Here is a 17,762-nt window from a genome sequence, read left to right on the forward strand (position 1 = left end):
CTGCCCGTGAGCCCTTCATTTTTCTTACTAGAACCCATGTCCTTCAAACAATATTTTCAGAGTTGAGGGTCCAGCCCTGTTGCCTGAGTAGTGAGCTGATCCACCTCCAAATACTTTTCCCCATTTGATGCTGGGAAGCATCAAAGCATATGCCTACCTTTGTGAATGCTTGGCATTTGACTGTTTTGCTGTCGTAGTTTAGAATATTTGTGAAATCTGCCAAGGTCTAAACTGCTAAGCGAGCCTTGCTAGCACATGGGCACCGGAGGCATAATTTAGCTTTGTTATTTTCCACCCATTGTGGAGCATACAACAACTGTCTTTAAGAGTCTGAAAGTCTCGACTACAATGTTCCAGTTAGTCTGAACTTTTTTCTTTGCGAATTCTATACTCCCATGGTACTTGCAGAATCCCAAAGGGGTAGTAATGGTAAGGAACGTTGAAGGTGAATCGTGTATCCTACTAGTTACCATCCAGCCTCCCTCAATCCCACACCTCATGACACAGGACCTGTAGCCACTTCTCTTTGTCCTCTTAGAGCTTATCTCCCCACTTGAGGAAGCAAGTAACATTACTACAGATTGGTTTTACTATGAACGTGTTTTATCACATTTTATTTTCTTAAAAAGCAATAATGATATCCCCATCAGAATATTTCTATAGGGGCGCCTGGGTGGCTCAGTGGGTTAAGCCGCTGCCTTCGGCTCAGGTCATGATCCCAGGTCCTGGGTTCAAGCCCCACATCGGGCTCTCTGCTCAGCAGGGAGCCTGCTTCCTCCTCTCTCTCTGCCTGCCTCTCTGCTTACTTGTGATTTCTCTCTGTCAAATAAATAAATAAAATCTTTAAAAAAAAAGAATATTTCTATAAACCGTGGTCAAAGTACAGCCTTATGTTGATAGTTTAAAAAGACCACTTCTTTCTTTTTTTTGCTTTTTAAGAGCAAGGAATTGCTTTTTATGGAAAGAATATAGACTCTGATGACCCATTTAAATCCTGCCTTTACCACTTGATTAATGTTTAATGTAGAAAAGGTGGGTTAACGTTCCTGAGTCACATTTTCTCAGATAATAAAAACAGTAGCAGCACAAGATTAACCCTATTGTCTGATGGGTTTTTTTGTTTTTGTTTGTTTGTTTTTGGCTTTTTTTTTTCCCATGCTTAATACGTGCCACATACTCTTCTAGTAGTTACATACACAACATACCATTTTATTCTCGTAAGAACTTTGCATAGCAGGTTCTGCCATTCCCATCTTATAGGTAGGAATCTGGAGGTCAGACAGGTTAAAGGACCAGGTCCAAGGTTGTCTAACTGATTAATGGTGAAACTTGCAGTCACACCCAGGCTGGTCTGGACCAATACAATTGACCTCTCTACCATACTTCAGCCCTGTGAAATAGGAATGATGATATTCATAATAACCATCTTGTATGACCCTTAGGAAAACCAGAAGTAGAGTGTGTAGAGCTCCGTGCATAAAAGCTATTCCACAAGAGACCCTAAACAATTGGCTCATTGTTATTTTTTAAATCTTCATAAGTGAAACTGATCTGCCAAGACAGATAAAAATGAGAACATCAAGGGGAAAGGTAGAATATGCATTGTGCTCCCTTCATTTTGCAAATTTGCTTGGTTTTCTTCTGGCCTAATAGGCAGAGATTCTATTTAAAAGAAGGTATCATATTATTTCTTTGATGACTGAGCAAAGGAGAACCAGGAACATTGGGTGGAACAGCTAATGTACTATAGTAATTCCTCTCAAATTACAACAAACATTAAATATGTAAAATGAAAAAATATATATTTTTAATTTTTTATCAGAGCAGGGTTTTTGGTGTTATCTGGAGAGATTGGTTAAACTCAGAATTTCTATATTTATGATTTTGAAATGTAAGAGAAAAGATAATAGTGCTAAATTTGGGCATAAACTATACTTTGCTATTAGCTCCCTATGAAACTTTTATTCCACAAGCAGTTCACAAAAAGAGCAGTAGCCTATGAGCTTTGGCCAAGTTTCCTCATTTCCAATTCTGCAACAAAAATTTCACCCTTCTTTGGTTTCTCTAGTGAGAGGAATAAGAATGCAAAAGTCACCTTGATCTAAGCTACCTTATCAGAGAAAAACTAAGTATAGATTTTTGTTTCCCTTTAGACTTATTCTCATGTTTCAGAGGTAGGGTCACTTCAGTACACTGAACTAGAGTTTGGGATTTTTTCTTTCATTTTTCACTGGCCTGATATTTTAATATTAGTCATTAAAATGACTCCAACTATTTGGAGATATCTGGGATGTTTATCATTGTCCTGTTAAATAAAAAACTATTTTAGTTAACAAATACTTGCCATCTTTCCAGTTACCTAAAATAGTAATAATTAAAACTAATTGGATGTGAGCTTTTCTTATTGAATTTAGTATCTCTATTAAATACATTATTGAAACCCATACTTTGGAGTCTTTTCATGGAGAAATTGGCAAAATATTTGACTGAAGTAAAAATAACAATGCAGCTTCCTGGTCATCCAGGTGATTAGAGATGAAAACATTAAGGATAAAGTGAAGGATGAATGTTATGATCAGTCTGTTTTTGTAAATATCATCTTCTATCTCCACCACCATTTTTAAAGAAAGAGCAACTGCTTGTTGTGTATGTCTAGCAAATTGCAAATCTTGAATGGTGGCTTTTACCATTCCATTTTTGAATTCCTTATAATTAAAATGAGGGGGGAGCCGAACCAAATAAATTTTTTAATTCCTTCTATTTTTAAAAAGGATAGGGGTGTCTGGCTGGCTCAATCGATAGAGCATATGACTCTTGATCTCGGGGTTTTGAGTTTGAGTCCCAGGTGGGATGTAGAGATTTCTTAAAAATAAAATCTTTTTAAAAAGTATAATAGTTCTGTTCATGGGTTACATTTCTCTAAATAATTCTGTAGGCTGCTCACCTTAAAAATAAGTTTTGTGGTGGGAAAGATGGAGTACGTTAAATGGAAAGAGAATAACATTTTACCTGATCTGTAAATTTACGGTATAATGAAAATTTGTAAAATATGCAGAAATTGCCTTTTTTCTATAAACATGGCCTATTTCTTGATAATAAGACTTTCCTGTTATCTAAAAAGTGTTCATTTGACCATAACACCAGAAAAATAGAAATTATGTAGTATAATATATCCTAAAAACTTTGTAAGCCCATAGATATTTGTTATGCAGGTGGTACTTATGAATTTGGGATGAGTAATCTTACTCTCAGATCTTTGAGTTTGATCGTAATTCATAGTCCAAGAGCCTCCTTGTATGCGGGCAGAATTACCAAAGATTTATCCTTTTCTCCCGGAAGAAATATCAAGTAATTCTGCCCACATTGGGGAAAAAAAGGTGAACCTCATTAGGTGCCCTCAGATGGTATTGACCTAATCATAGGCATATTTAAAGATATTGTAGTAGAGTATAATTAAAATTAAACTATATATTATCCTAAAGAACTTACTCAAATTGTTTTAAAATATAAAGTGATTCCATAATAGGGGTCAGAGTTTATTTTCAGCTTTACAGTAAATATGCTGATCTCTAAAATTTGGGACTGACACATAGTATAGCTGTCCGTCTAGCAGCCCGGACCGTAGTTAATGGTGGTAGGTATAGTAGCTGTATTGAGTTCATTCTGTCATTAGAATGACATATTCTAATTTTCAATTTCCCAGTTTTCTAGACAGTAATGTTTATTTCATGTTTTTAGCCTACTCTCAAGACCTTCTCTAAATACATCCAGTAGTATTTCCCGAACTAACTGTTTATTAGCTGTAGATAGTTCTCAAGAAAATACTGGGTTTTACATGACAAAACTTTCAGGATATTGATTTGTTTGGAGATTTCCTGGTTTAAGGTTTATTCTTTGTCTCTTAAAGATGCTTAAAAAAGATGTCTTCCTTATTGTAAGCCCTGTGGAAATAGAAGCAAATAGGCATTTATATATTGAAAATTCAAGGAGAATTACAAAATGAAATGAAATATAGCCCACGAAATAGGGGGCTTGTCTTCCTCCTTGACTGCAGAAAACCCTTGTTTTCTAACGTGTGCCTGGATTCTTCTGGTTTGTTTTTGTTTTGTTCCGTCTCCAGGACCTCCCAATTTTCAAGGGCACTGTGGGGCACATGTAGCATTTATTTGATGTATGTATGTGTATGCATATTTTCCCACATCTGTCTCTGTGGACCTATCCTTTGTGAAATCCTAAACCTTGTATTAATGCTTAGTTTGTGATTCATGGTGTTCTGAGAGCAATTATATAATTTTTCTTAGGGTGTTTATTCGGTGCTCTGTTAAAAAAAATGGGAGTATTTTTTGGTAACTCTGCAGTTGCCTTTTTATTGGTGAATTTCTCTTTCTTTTACTGTGACCTGAGAATATCACTGTAGGCTCACTGCCAATTTTGTGCGCCGCTGCCTGCTTCAAAATGGAGGCAGGAAGGTATCCATTTTCATCAAGAGGATGACAGTGTTTCAGTCTCTCCGACCATCTGGAGAGAGGAACTTTCGGAGCAAAAGAAAATAGGGATTTGAAAAAATTATATTTAGCAGAAAAGGCAAGGGGGGAAACCAATTAAAGTTAAACTATACCTTATGAATTTATGCTTTTCGACTATGCTGCCTCCTTTAGAGGAAACATAAACAAGAAAATACACAGGCTATTTTTATAAAGGACTGGTTCCCCAAATCTCATGAGTATTAGTAAACGAATGTTCAGTAAATTAGGATTCTGGCACACTTTTTTAAGTTTATTGCACACACAAATGTAATAAGAACTATAAAGGGGTGCTCCCCCCTCTTCCTGTGTACATACCAATTGTTGGTGGTCTATGCAGATCTGGGCTTTTAATGGTCTTTTTCATGCATCTCTGCAAAAAGCTGACACTATGGGAATTTAATATTCCAAGATGTATTTGTCACTTTCTGTGGTCTGGATAGCGCATTCGTTTTCTCTGTCTCTGTCTCCTTCTCTCACATGTGAACATTTTAATTGAAAGGTAGAGTACAAGGGAGAGACTTGATGCGTGCCCTTCCGTTTGCACCTTTCATGACCTCAGAGACCATCTCTGTTTAAAAAAAAAAAGATGCTTGGATAGGACAACCCTGTGGGTATTATATAATATATTTAACTAGACATAATTTGCAGTATTCTTGCCTACAACTGGAAAATATCCCCCGCCCCTGGTTTTCCAGTCACACAAATCTACTCAGCATTTTTGTTGTTGTTGTTTGTTTTTCTGTGTTATGAAAGGGGTAGTGTTGTAGAGTTTGATCAGATTTGGAACGGACATGGAAATGTAGCATTTTGTGCCTTCTTCTTATCACGTAACGGACCTTGAGGTGCTTTGGTCAATGCAGCAAGCAACACTAAATTGTCTCTCCTTCCTCAGGTTTATGCTCCATCAGCAAGCACTGCCGACTACAATAGGGACTCGCCAGGCTACCCTTCCTCGAAACCAGCAGCCAGCACTTTCCCTAGCTCCTTCTTCATGCAGGGTAAGATGCTGCCACTTCTGCGGGGAAATCCACTGGGCAGAATCTCCCTGGGTCTTTTCAGGTCGTGTATGGGGCAAAAGACTGCTGAACTGATCCTCAACAAATGGAATATTAGGCAAGTGGAGAATATTGAAGGTCATGCCCTTCTTAGGAATTGAATTCATTAAAAATTCATCAATTAATTAAAACTCGACAAAGACCTATTTTTCCAAATCAAAGCCCCTTGAGCAACGATGAGTTAAGATTAAACTGGTTGACTTCACTGAGAACTGACACTTCTTGGGGGGGATGGTCTTCTATGACAGATCATTTCTGCCTCTTTTCTCCCCAAGAAGAACGTGTGTGTATTTTTAGCATCCTGGATTTAGCCAACTGGGAACAAATTGTCCTTATGTATAACTTCATATAAAAATGTTAGCCACTTATTAATTTATAAGTAAGAACAAGAACTTCATTTAAGATGAAGCAACCTATCTCAAGACTAGAATATTATTTCATTACACAACGGAATCTCCACCCAAACATGCTAATTGATTTAGGGTGAAAGACCCAGCTTTCGTCCAAGACAAATGGAGAAAATGACAGTTTCACAGTAGGTGAAGTGTATTTATTCTTTTAATCATGGAATTTATTTAATGAAATGTACATGGATATGTACCCCTGAGCTTATAGTCTTGCCACTGGTAGCATGGTTCCTTTCTGCTGCTCGGAAGTGACTGAATAGTTAGGATGACACCAGCTGCGTGTAAGAACAGACTGTCCAGAGATTGCACGTGGGGCTTCATCCCTGATAACCCTGTGGCATTTATTGTCAAAATAGGATGATCTTGTTGCCAAGTTAATACTCTGAAATATAGACATGGAATTTACCAAGAATTCCTGTACCTGTATGCAGAACTTTTACCTCTTTTTGCCTGCGTGCAAAAACCTTTTTTGAGTGTGCCTTGGCCATGTGCCCTGGGATTTCCTTTTCGTGCTGCTCCAGGAAGGGCCATGTCACGGGAGGGGGAGCACCCTTGGAGCAGCCTGGTGTCTCATTTATCTTGCAGTGGACATACTCAAAATCATTCTGATTAAAAGGAAACTGATTTTCTTCCCCTTCAGAGTATGAGATTTTCCAGGTTGCTAGTTCACATGTGAAATTCCATGGAAAATCTATAAAATTGAATCAAATGGGTCTCCCAGGAATGGATAGAATTTGTTCCACGCATAATAGAGCTCATGTTCATAAGGGCCCTTTATCTTTCTTTGTGACCTGTCCTAGGTGTAACTCACCAAGGGACCCAGCAGGGTATGTCACTTGAGGGCATCCTGGGCTGTGACAAAAGGCACAGCGACCACTTGGGCCCCGCTCCCCTCTTTGACGACCAGTCAGAGCAGCTGTTCTACTGATGCTTATCGAGATTGTCAATTCAAGGACTCACCACTCACAGCAGATTTTCACGGAGAAAATTGACAGGAGAGATTTCTTCTACCTGTCTTCAGGAAGGTGCTTGCTTCAACTGTGCACACCGCATGGGAGGTCAGGTAGAGGAAGACAGAAAACAGGCTCTGCAACCATAGTAGACCACGCAGAATATGGGGAACAAACGTGCTTTTCTGCATATGAATACCCAAAAAGGCAAAACAAATTTTTTTTGAGTTGACATTTATGATGAGCACAATTAATCTGCACACATCTAATTCTATTCTTTCAAAACAACATTATGCCAAGATCATGGGATGTGATAAATATTAATTTACTGTGAAAAGCATAATTTATGTAAAGTACGTATTTTTATAAGTCTGCATTGAGTAGAGTGTTCTGTGTTAACAAATCCTAAATGTATTTCCATATAGTGCACCATGTGGTCAGAATGTTTCAGGAGGCTCTTGTTCAATGATATATATTCCCAATTTATTTGTCATTGATGCCATCTATTTGAAATGTTAGGGCCTTAACTTCGTCTTTGGGATTAAGGTGACATCTACACTTCCACAACCTGAAAGCTACATCTTAAGTGCATGAATAATATCTTCTAGAAAGTCCTCTATTTTCCCATTAGGATCACTGAAACAGTACCTCGTGATCCCCTCTCACACCGGCTTCCTTCAGTGATGGGTGTCTGGTGCTCTGAGAATTCAGGTCTTTTAAAAACAGGCAGTTTGGGTGAAAGATCCTCGGAGACTTTCAGGAGCATATTTTTTCAAAGATTTTATTTATTTATTTTGACAGACAGAGATCAGAAGTAGGCAGAGAAGCAGAGAGAGAGAGAGAGAGAGAGAGAGGAGGAAGCAGGCTCCTGCTGAGCAGAGTGCCCGATGCGGGGCTCGATCCCAGGATCCTGGAATCATGACCTGAGCTGAAGGCAGAGGCTTTAACCCACTGAGCCACCCAGGTGCCCCTCAGGAGCATATTTTAAACTCACTACCATGTGACCTCATTTTTCACTTGAATTTCTGTCTTCTGATTAAAACTCTTAAGTGGGGACGCCTGGGTGGCTCAGTTGGTTAAGCAGCTGCCTTCGGCTCAGGTCATGATCCCAGTGTCCTGGGATTGAGTCCCACATCGGGCTCCTTGTTCTGTGGGGAGCCTGCTTCTCCCTCTGCCTCTGCCTGCCACTCTGTCTGCCTGTGCTCTCTCTCTCTCTCTCTTTCTGACAAATAAATAAATAAAATCTTTAAAAATAAATAAATAAAACTCTTAAGTGGTCAGAATCTCAGATAGGATCTTTTTTTTTTTTTTTTAAGAAATCTATTGATCATTCCTCCCTGTCCTGAAACTATTCCAGTTTTTGGAATTCTAACTTCTGGATTTAAAAGCTCAGTGAAAAAAAAAAAAAAAAAAAAAAAAGCTTTGTGGTATATAGTGTTGGATTTAACTTGCCTATTGCCAAAATTTTCAAAAGGCCTTTATTATGTAACATAGATTGTGAAAATAATCTTATTTTCAAGGAGGCAGTGCCTGCTATACTGTGAATACCCGCTGATGATCTGTATTTTCAGCTGGCACTCAATAATTTCGGTAGAACTATTGAAACAAGGGCAAATTTGACTTCAGTAATGACATAGATGCCCACCCACCCCACCCCCACCAACCACCTTCGTTTTGAGAAACCCAAACCGAATATCAGTGATCCCTAAGAGTAACTTCTAGGCCAATAGACCCAGAGAAGAAAAAGAATCTAAAAAAAGGTTTTTAATATGGTATTAACAAAGATTAACTTAATACTGAAGGGTACTTCATATAATGTCCACATCATTTTAAACCTCTTTTTAACATACAGTTTTATAAAATCTAGAACCTCTTAAAATTGTCCCCGGTGTAACATCTACCTTATGATATGTGTGCCCTTTCAATGGCTACTGAAGGCTTAAGGTAGCAATAGAGCTATGCACCAGAAAGCGAATGTTAAGAAAGAAAACTCGGAACTATATATATCTGAGACTCACATTTCCTATAAATTATAATGTAATTTCAACTTTAATTCTACCATGTACGTAATAAAAAGGAAATTTGATCTTTTAAAAAATCTGAGATGTTCTTTTTCATTATCTCTTTATCTGCATTTAAAAAACTTGTAAACTTGTCAACTCTATAATGTGTTAAGTATTTTATTTTCATCACAAAATTTAGGAACATTTAACTGTTCGTTTTCATAGAAAAGGAGGTCAGGGGACTTTTAGAAGAAGTGTTTTCTTTAGTATTGTTTACCTGGCTGACTTGACATAATTCTACACAGAAATGTGTTCTGTCCTCTTATGGCTGAATTTTTACTAAGAACGCTGCCTATGGTAAATATTTACATTTGTTGGCAATATAGAGCCACTCGGGGAAAAAAGAAGGATGACTGTCTTCTGATGTAATCAGCAAAACAGCACAAAGATGAATGCACAACGGGTAGCCATTTTCAAGTATATGAAAAAATCCTATTCTGTAGGGCAAGGCTGAATGCCTCCGAAAAGTCATGGTTTTCTTTGTCCTTTACAGATGGCCATCACAGCAGTGACCCTTGGAGCTCCTCCAGTGGGATGAATCAGCCTGGCTACGGAGGAATGCTGGGCAGTTCTTCTCATATTCCACAGTCTAGCAGCTACTGTAGCCTGCATCCACACGAACGCTTGGTAAGGCAGATGGACGTGGTTCTGGGGACAATACCGCTAGTTTGCAAAATCCCATTCTCCCACCTTTCCGTGCGTGTACACAGGATTCTGTCATGAATGTAGAAACGGTGTAACCCATCGTTCTTAGAGTTATCTTGTTTCTGAGATCAAAGACAGAACACATCATCTTTGGAAGCCCTTGTGGCTTTCCTTTGGCATTGAACTTCATGGGGTTTTGTTCCGTGCTTTCTTTTATGACACTGTTAGCCTCCTTTGGACATAAATATATGCTGTATTTGAGTTGTACAATTTCAGCTATGGTGGATCCTTGTCATTTATTTGTTTACTTTCCGTAGTTTTGAAGAGTGTACTGCAGGGGGCAGAGTGGCAGTCAGTAGACTGAGCGTAGGTGGCCTGCATCTCCCATGTGCATTTCTACTTCCCCTTACCGGCTTCTGTCCCTGGTGACAGCTTTGACCCGTGGTGCCACACCCAAAGGAAAGAGTTCCTGTTTCCCATACACGCCACTAGTCACAGCGACCAGGAGCTTTCTGTATAGATCAGATTCCCACTTTTCAGTGGTTTAGCTGTAATTCCACGTTACAGCTAACATGATGCTCCATTGCCTCACTCAGTTGAAAACTGCCGAACTGCAGAACATTATCTTGTTGCATTACTGAAGGGCTCACTCTGCCCATAGCCTAAACTCATCCATCCTAGCGTGTCCCTTTATCTTGGAGGAAGGAGCTCATCTGAGCTTTTCCAGCCTCAAAACTCCCACAGCCCAGAATCCACTTAGGAACTTGAGTTGAGCATTACAGGAGACCATGAGTTAGGTTTGAGATGCAGGTAAGATGGGACTGAGTCCCTTGTGCAGTCATATAACTTTAAAAATGTATGAAGCTATAATCCTACAAATACGAAAAAGGGTCTAAACAAATCCAGTGGTCCTTCATGGTGCTGGGTCACTATACATCTCTAAATTGCCCCTTGTTCTCCTAAAACTCAGGTTCACGTGTCTTTCTCTGCTCTGCGATAGGAAATAGTACTTGCTGGGCTTCTGTGATCTTTCCTCTCTTTGGTTCAAACACTAGAGACATAGAAAAGGTGACTTATGTTCTCTTCTGGCAACATAAATATTCCAGAAGTTACAGTCTCTGATACCCTTGAAAGATACTTATCTAGTGAGTCCTGGTGATAGAGACACTGTGGTCAGTTAACCTATCTGTTCACAAGAGGCAAAAATAGTGGAGATAGAATTGGTCTTCTTATATCATCTGCCAAGTTTGAATGTGTAAATCAACCTATCTCCAATTTCAGCACATCTTCAGTAAATAGCAAATGATTTACTTGCATGTTTTATCTTCTCCCACCTCCTACTTGGAGGTATTAGAGTGAAAGGCTAGTGAAATATCAACTATTATTATACTATAATTTCTTTTTGGCCAACATCTTTATTTCCCCATCATCATTTTCCACTTCTCTAAGGAACTCATGATCAAAACTACATCTGTCCTATGAGCAAGGAAAATTTTGATTACAACTAAAAGATTTTGGCAGTATACTAACATAACATGGAATGTCAGTCCTTCTAAGAGTTGTTCATTTGACATTTATTTTTGTTCTTTCTTCCTTTCCTTATCATACTGTAGAATTTTGATGTAGGTAGTTTGATTTTATCCCAATCAAATTCACTGCATGGGCGGAGGTATCTTTAAAGTGTGCTCAAATGCATAAAAAGTGTAATTTTAAAAAGGAAACCAACTACATTCCTTTTAGAAAAAACTTTGCTGGGGCACCTGGGTGGCTCAGTGAGTTAATCCTCTGCCTTCGGCTCAGGTCATGATCTCAGGGTCCTGGGATCAAGCCCCACATCGGGCTCTCTGCTTAGTGGGGAGCCTGCTTCCCCCTCTTTCTCTGCCTGCCTCTCTGCCTACTTGTGATCTCTATCTGTCAAATAAATAAAATCTTTAAAAAAATTTTTTGCTAAAACCTTAAAAACCAATACAATATTATCAACCAGGAAGAAAGATCCTTTTGCAGGAATAACCCAACAGGTTGTATCAGATGCTATATTTGTAATGTCATTTATCCAACACCGAACATGGCTTTTTTATTCTTAATATGATTATTTAGCAGATCTTAGAGATTAAGGGTTTGTTTAAAAAAATGGTAAATGAATTAGGTCTCTGGTAATGTATCCTAATGAATTTTCTCACTGATAGGGAAACTGTTAGATTATTATATCTAGTAATCATTGTAATTTCAGTATTAACCAATTGGAAATCTCTCGCTGAAATGCCTTTCAGGAATCTGACACTGATTGAGAATAATTGGAGTACGCAGTAGGTACTTAGTGTCCTTTCACTGGAAAATAATGGTAGTTGCTCCCAATTTTCATTTATAGCTTTTGACCAGTCTCACACAGAACAAAAGAATAGTTTGAGAAAAAGAAGAGTGTTTTCCTTGTATCATTTTGGGTATAATTTGGCCAACTTAGTATTGTCTCTGAAGGTACAACATTTTAGAAACATTATTGCCTCCATTGTGGTAGAATGTGTAATTGTAAAGCTTCAAATCCACACATTCCAGTAGCAACTGTCAAGTCACCAATTTCGATTCTTTAAATCCCCTTTACAGCTTTAGTTTCTACAACACAATCCCACAGCTAATCGCTACTATGTCACAGATCCACATACAGAATCACTCGGAAGAATGGAGTTTGTGGTTAAGCTTTGGAATGGGTTGCTGTAGAAGATTTAAAGTTGGATTGACTTGGCAGAGTTTTGTTTAGAAATAGGATAGAGACCTCCGTCTGGCATGGTTTAGGCATGGTCTTTGCCCCACAGAGTGAAATAGTCCTAGGAATCTGGAATTTTAATATAAAAGAGTTCTGAATTTTTTGTAACATAAACCCTTACCCTGGTGATTCTCAACCAGGTGTGATTTTACCCCCTCAGGGAACATTTGAGAATGGCCAAAGACATTCTTGGGTCTTCCAGCTGGTAGATGTCACTGGAATCTAGCATGTAGAAGGCAGGGATACTGGTAAGCATGCTGCAAGATGTAGGAAAGACCCCCACAGCAAACAGTTACCTGGCATAAAAGAGTAATGGTGCCAAGGTTATAAAATTTCCCTGAGCCCAAAGCATGACTTTATTCTTAGTATGTGCCACCAATGATTATATTTTCTAATCTTTGAATTATCAACCCATGGGTTGATCAAAGCATCACTAATAGAAACATTTTCAATACTTATTCTGTCTGTTGGCCTACAAATATGCTGTAATCGGGCATCATAAGTAAAAATATTTCAGTAGTGGGCATGTAAAGCCATTATGCTTTCTCAGTCTCCCCTTTCCACATGCAAGCAGGCAGGCAGTAGCAATAGCCGGAGGTAGAGAGGCAAAAGAGACCTCTCATTCTTGGTCCCTAAATATTCTAAAAGAGACATTATTTCACACATCAGTGATAGTCTCTGTGGTGTATTTATTATATCTGAGTGATAGTAGTTTTCAGGATACTTTTCCTTGTATAAGGAAATAATAAATTAATAAATTTATCATATTAAATTATAATTTATAATAATAAATAAATAATGATAAATCTCATTAATTTTTTTCAGCATTCTATTTTCTGTGAGTCTCTAAAAATAACTGATTTACATGGATTGCGTTCGTTTCCCTATTAAAATCGATGGGGAAGAACCTTTCTTATCATTCTCCAAACTCAGTATTAACCCTCTGTCTGTTAAATCCTGAATTATTGCCCATTTTACACCATGTTAAAAGCGTCTAGAAATCCTCCCCAATGTGGAAATCTTTTTCCCATTTGACCCTGTGGTTATATAGTCATTTAAATATTTTTCAAAATTCTTTCCTCTGTTTTGATTTTTGCATATCTGGGACTGATTTATACAGTTTCTGGGTTCTTCAGAAACTCAGCACAGAATAGCATTGTGTAGAAATGAATGCAGACCATTTCTTTCTTTCAGTTTCCTTCTTTCTTCTATGTTCAGTTTCTTTTTCTTTACTTTATTACGGTGTTTAGCTGTCAAGCAGAAATAGTGGTTCCAAGTTTGGTGTTCCGTGGCTTATCCAGTGTTTTGGGTTAGCTGTACTATGCAATGGGCTCATTCTGTCATTGTTTGGAGAAAAGTTCGTGGGCTGCTTGGGGCATTTCGTTAGTGGCAAGTAGGAATGAGTTTAACAGGTGGTCTAAGGAGTTTTTTGGTGAAGCACAGAGGTCCATGAAATTAAAAAGTTTGAAAAGCCTTCTTGGGAAGTGGGAAAGACTTAAGGGTATCATCTCAACTTTTTTTACTGACGTTGATCTTTCATTTGGACTGGTTTGAATGTGTAGAGGTAACATTGTCAAAGACATCCACCATGTCATTGGCAGATCTAACGTAGGTTCATTTCCTAGATTGTTTAATTCTCTTTCAAATAAGTGGTATTTCAATCCACTATTTATTAAATGCCAACCGATAACCAGTTGTTCATTGAGAATATAAGAAAATTATGTGTTCAGCACTCAGCCGTAAGTTGTGAGATGCAGAGGTGTAAGCTCTGTTCCCTCCCCTTAAAGAGTTTACAGTCTAGGTGGAAATGCACTTGAAAGAGGAAGCAAGGAAAGGCAGCATATAATTAAGTGTTAAATGGCACAGCACAGAATGTGAGTGCATTAGGGATTCAGACAGAAGAGATTGTGCAAGAGTTGGAAGTAGGAAGGAATACTAAAGGAAGAGGTAGAACCCAAGATAGGCCTCACAAAATTAATACAGAAATACCAAGACACTGGCGTTTCACTCCTACAAATAAGTGCCTGGGCTTTAAGCACCCCTGACTTTTAGCATCATATTCAATCTCTAATTTTAATTGAATGTCCATGGCTGATTAATATATTACCCACAAGAAAAAAATAGAGTTTAGCCAAAATAGTTTTCCCTTACATGTCTATAACACATTCAAATACCTATGAGAATAACATTTTAAGCTACTTTTTTATCTTGGAAAAGAAAATAGCTTGATGTGTTTTGGTAAATAACTGTGTCCCTGTTGGTGATCTGCTCATTCCCAAGCAGATGGATTGCCACTTTACAGGTACTGTGATATACCCCCAAGAAAAGCAGCTTTGTTGGACCACAAGGATAATAATTGAACTCAAGACGAAACATTAAAACAAATGATTCTATGAAGATGTTCTTTTTTCATAGCTATCTGGTAGATTACTAATGAAGAAGACACATAAAGAGCTCACATTAGTCTTTCTCAGTTCATTCATTCCAATTTAATTCAGTATGGTTGTTGATTTAAGACTTTACATACGATGCTTTAGAGAGATAGTTAATCATCTTTACTTTTTAGAAGTTTTCCATTTACCCTTCTGTTCTTGCTTGAGTTCAGAAAGGTGGTCCAGTTGTACAGGCAGAGGATTTGAGACTGGCTGCTCTTTGCCATTTAGTCCAAAAGTTGACCCATGTCAATCGCATGGGTCACGATACTGTTTTATTCATTTTATCATGGACTCTTTCTTACTTGATCAATAGTTCATACAAAAAAATAATAGTAGAGATGGTCTTTTATGTTGCTGACACCTCAGAGGTACTTTGAAGTGATAATTTTTAGATTTAGAGATTGTGATCATTTCTCACTGTCCTTGGTGGCCATTGTATTCCCCTACATTTGATGCAAGTGCAAACCAACTATGTGTCTTTGTATTTTCTCATTTGAAAAATGAAATCTGTCAGATCTAAGCAAGATGTATTCTTGGATATTTTGAAATTCGAAGGGCTGTCTCCATTGCAAAATGATGAGTTCCAAAAGGAGTATTAGAATTCTAACCTACTAAATAGTTCATGGTTGAATGTGGCTTTTTTTTTTTGCTTCTTGCTGCAGAGCTATCCATCACACTCCTCAGCAGACATCAATTCCAGTCTTCCTCCGATGTCCACTTTCCACCGCAGTGGCACAAACCATTACAGCTCCTCTTCCTGCACGCCTCCCGCCAACGGGACCGACAGTATAATGGGTGAGTCATAGAAATGGTGATTCTGACACTGACAAGCAAGGTCAGGGTTTAAGAATACAGAGCCTCTTTTTTCTCCTCATCATTGAACAGCAAGCAGGCAATGAGTATTTGTCACATAACTGCATGAAAATACATGAACCAAACAGAAATAGTCATTGGCTTGTCCATAATCACTTTTTTTTCTTCTTTTTTTTTGGGGGGGGTCACAAGAAATGGATATTTGGCTACTTGGTTCATTGCGAGTTATTAGATTGAACAAAGGTTGAACTAGGCCAAAACTATCTTGCTTCTCACACTCTCCAACAGTGAGCGAAGTAAACATTTATAAGACAAACCACTGATGACTTAGTGAGATGGGGGGCAAGTTAGCTCTTACAAATAGTTATTGACCCCTTCCCAAATCCAGTCAACCGTGCTAGGCTCTAAACCATGACATACCACAGTCTTCCAAAGACTAGCTCCTGTGATATTCATGGGTGATTATTAATAACTAGATGGCTTCACCTCCTGGAGTCCTTCAGAGGGGAAGAAGAAACTTTGCCAATGCAGAGGAATCACACAGCCTGACATTCTAGGGTCTTAATAAAACCTCAGCCTCCACTGGTCACCACTACCCTGGTCCTAGCTCAGCCTGACACCTTGTTTGGCCTCAGGATCTCCTGCCGCGGGTCCCTGATGGGAACATTAACTGTATGCTTTAGAGAGAAGAATGTGTGACAGAATAATCCTACTGTTTATTCCCTTTAGCTCTCTGCAGTTTTTCATTTTCTTTAGAGAGTTCATGGGAGTTGGGAAAGTGGTGTGAATCACTTATGTGGCAAAGTTTTTGATGAGAGGGAAGAAATGTGCTTTGAAATGTTGCAAATATAATTCTGCCTAAATAATACACTCCCTGCCTATTCAATAATATATTTCACACTTGACATGAGCCACCTTCGCAGCCCGTCGCTATCATGTCTCACTAAGAAGCAAATTTACAAGAGTTTCCATTTTCATAACTTTTCATAACAAAGCTTCTACAAATGTGTTGCATCAGTTTGACCTTGGAGAGGAATGGACAGAGGTCACATGGGGAAGTTGGGTTAGCTATCAATGCAGTTTTGGCAGATTTGAAAAAACAAGAAGAAAGAAAGAAGTGCAGAACTGAAAGGGTGAGAAAAGCATATTTCACTTCAATGTGGTTTGACAAATGGAAAGCCCCTTTCTGTAGTCATGAGGCCTCGTTATAAAGAAGGATGACCGGTCATTCATCCTCTTACACGGCAGATTTCCTGTCTACTTGTGGTTTGAGTAATTTTCTTTTTTAGGAAGGTATAAAGGTGGAGCAAAAGCTTGAGTTGAGGAAAACATACTTGGGCATTATTTGAAAAAATTTCTGTGTTGAATGAGGTACAAAACAGTCTTTCTGGGAGCAAGGCACCACAACTTGGGAAGAAAGAGATATTTTGAGATGGAATAATCATTCTTCATGAGCTGTGGTCAGCATGGCCACAAATCCCAGTGGGACTGAGATTTGCTCTATTTAAGATGGTTGACTCATCATTAGCCTGTGGATGAACAGGAATGTCTGCTGTCCTTCTTCATTGGGTCTGGGTAGCTATGGAGCAGTAGGTGACTTCTGCATGCTAACAGGCTCAACCACACACTAAAGATGGAATGAACTTGTTATATGGACCACAGGGCCCTGTTGAAGTAGAGGGAGGGTCTCTACAATATTAAAAGAGCCATAATTCTAAAGGAGAAAGTAGGAGATTTCTGGAACCCAGAAAAAACTTTTTAAGAATAATTTTATTACATAGATTATTACATAATCATGGGTATACTTGTCAAAATCTATTAGCAGAATGTCAGAAAGCTTTATAATCTTCTCGGGAAATAAGTAGACATGGTAATTCAGCTTTTTGGAAGAACAAACCTTTATTAACTTGCATAAGTGCAGTTATTACTTTAGGATTATGTGAAGGGGGAGCATTCTAGAATGTTCTTTCTTAAAATAAGATGTCCTGCGATTTCTTACATTAAAATACAGGGGAAAATTTAAATAGGATAATAGAGTCTTGGTATTGCATGGTGTCAAGTGGCTCATGTTTCTTCCCACTTTAATTTTCTTGGGCTTTGGATTGAT

The 17,762-nt window shown here is 38.3% G+C and overlaps 1 protein-coding gene across 15 annotated transcripts in view; it reads left to right on the forward strand.

Moving 5' to 3' along the window:
* The window catches only part of TCF4 (transcription factor 4), a 357,366-nt gene that overhangs the window by 294,892 nt on the left and 44,712 nt on the right, over positions 1-17,762 (forward strand). For all 15 annotated transcript variants that reach the window (XM_047698493.1, XM_047698501.1, XM_047698494.1 and 12 more), the window contains 3 exons: positions 5,419-5,524; positions 9,495-9,628; positions 15,505-15,637. In XM_047698493.1, the coding sequence (XP_047554449.1) occupies positions 5,419-5,524; positions 9,495-9,628; positions 15,505-15,637 (373 nt within the window). The remainder of the gene's footprint in view (positions 1-5,418; positions 5,525-9,494; positions 9,629-15,504; positions 15,638-17,762) is intronic.

Source organism: Lutra lutra, chromosome 12 (genome assembly GCF_902655055.1).
Source record: "Lutra lutra chromosome 12, mLutLut1.2, whole genome shotgun sequence".
Taxonomy (NCBI): Eukaryota; Metazoa; Chordata; class Mammalia; order Carnivora; family Mustelidae; genus Lutra; species Lutra lutra.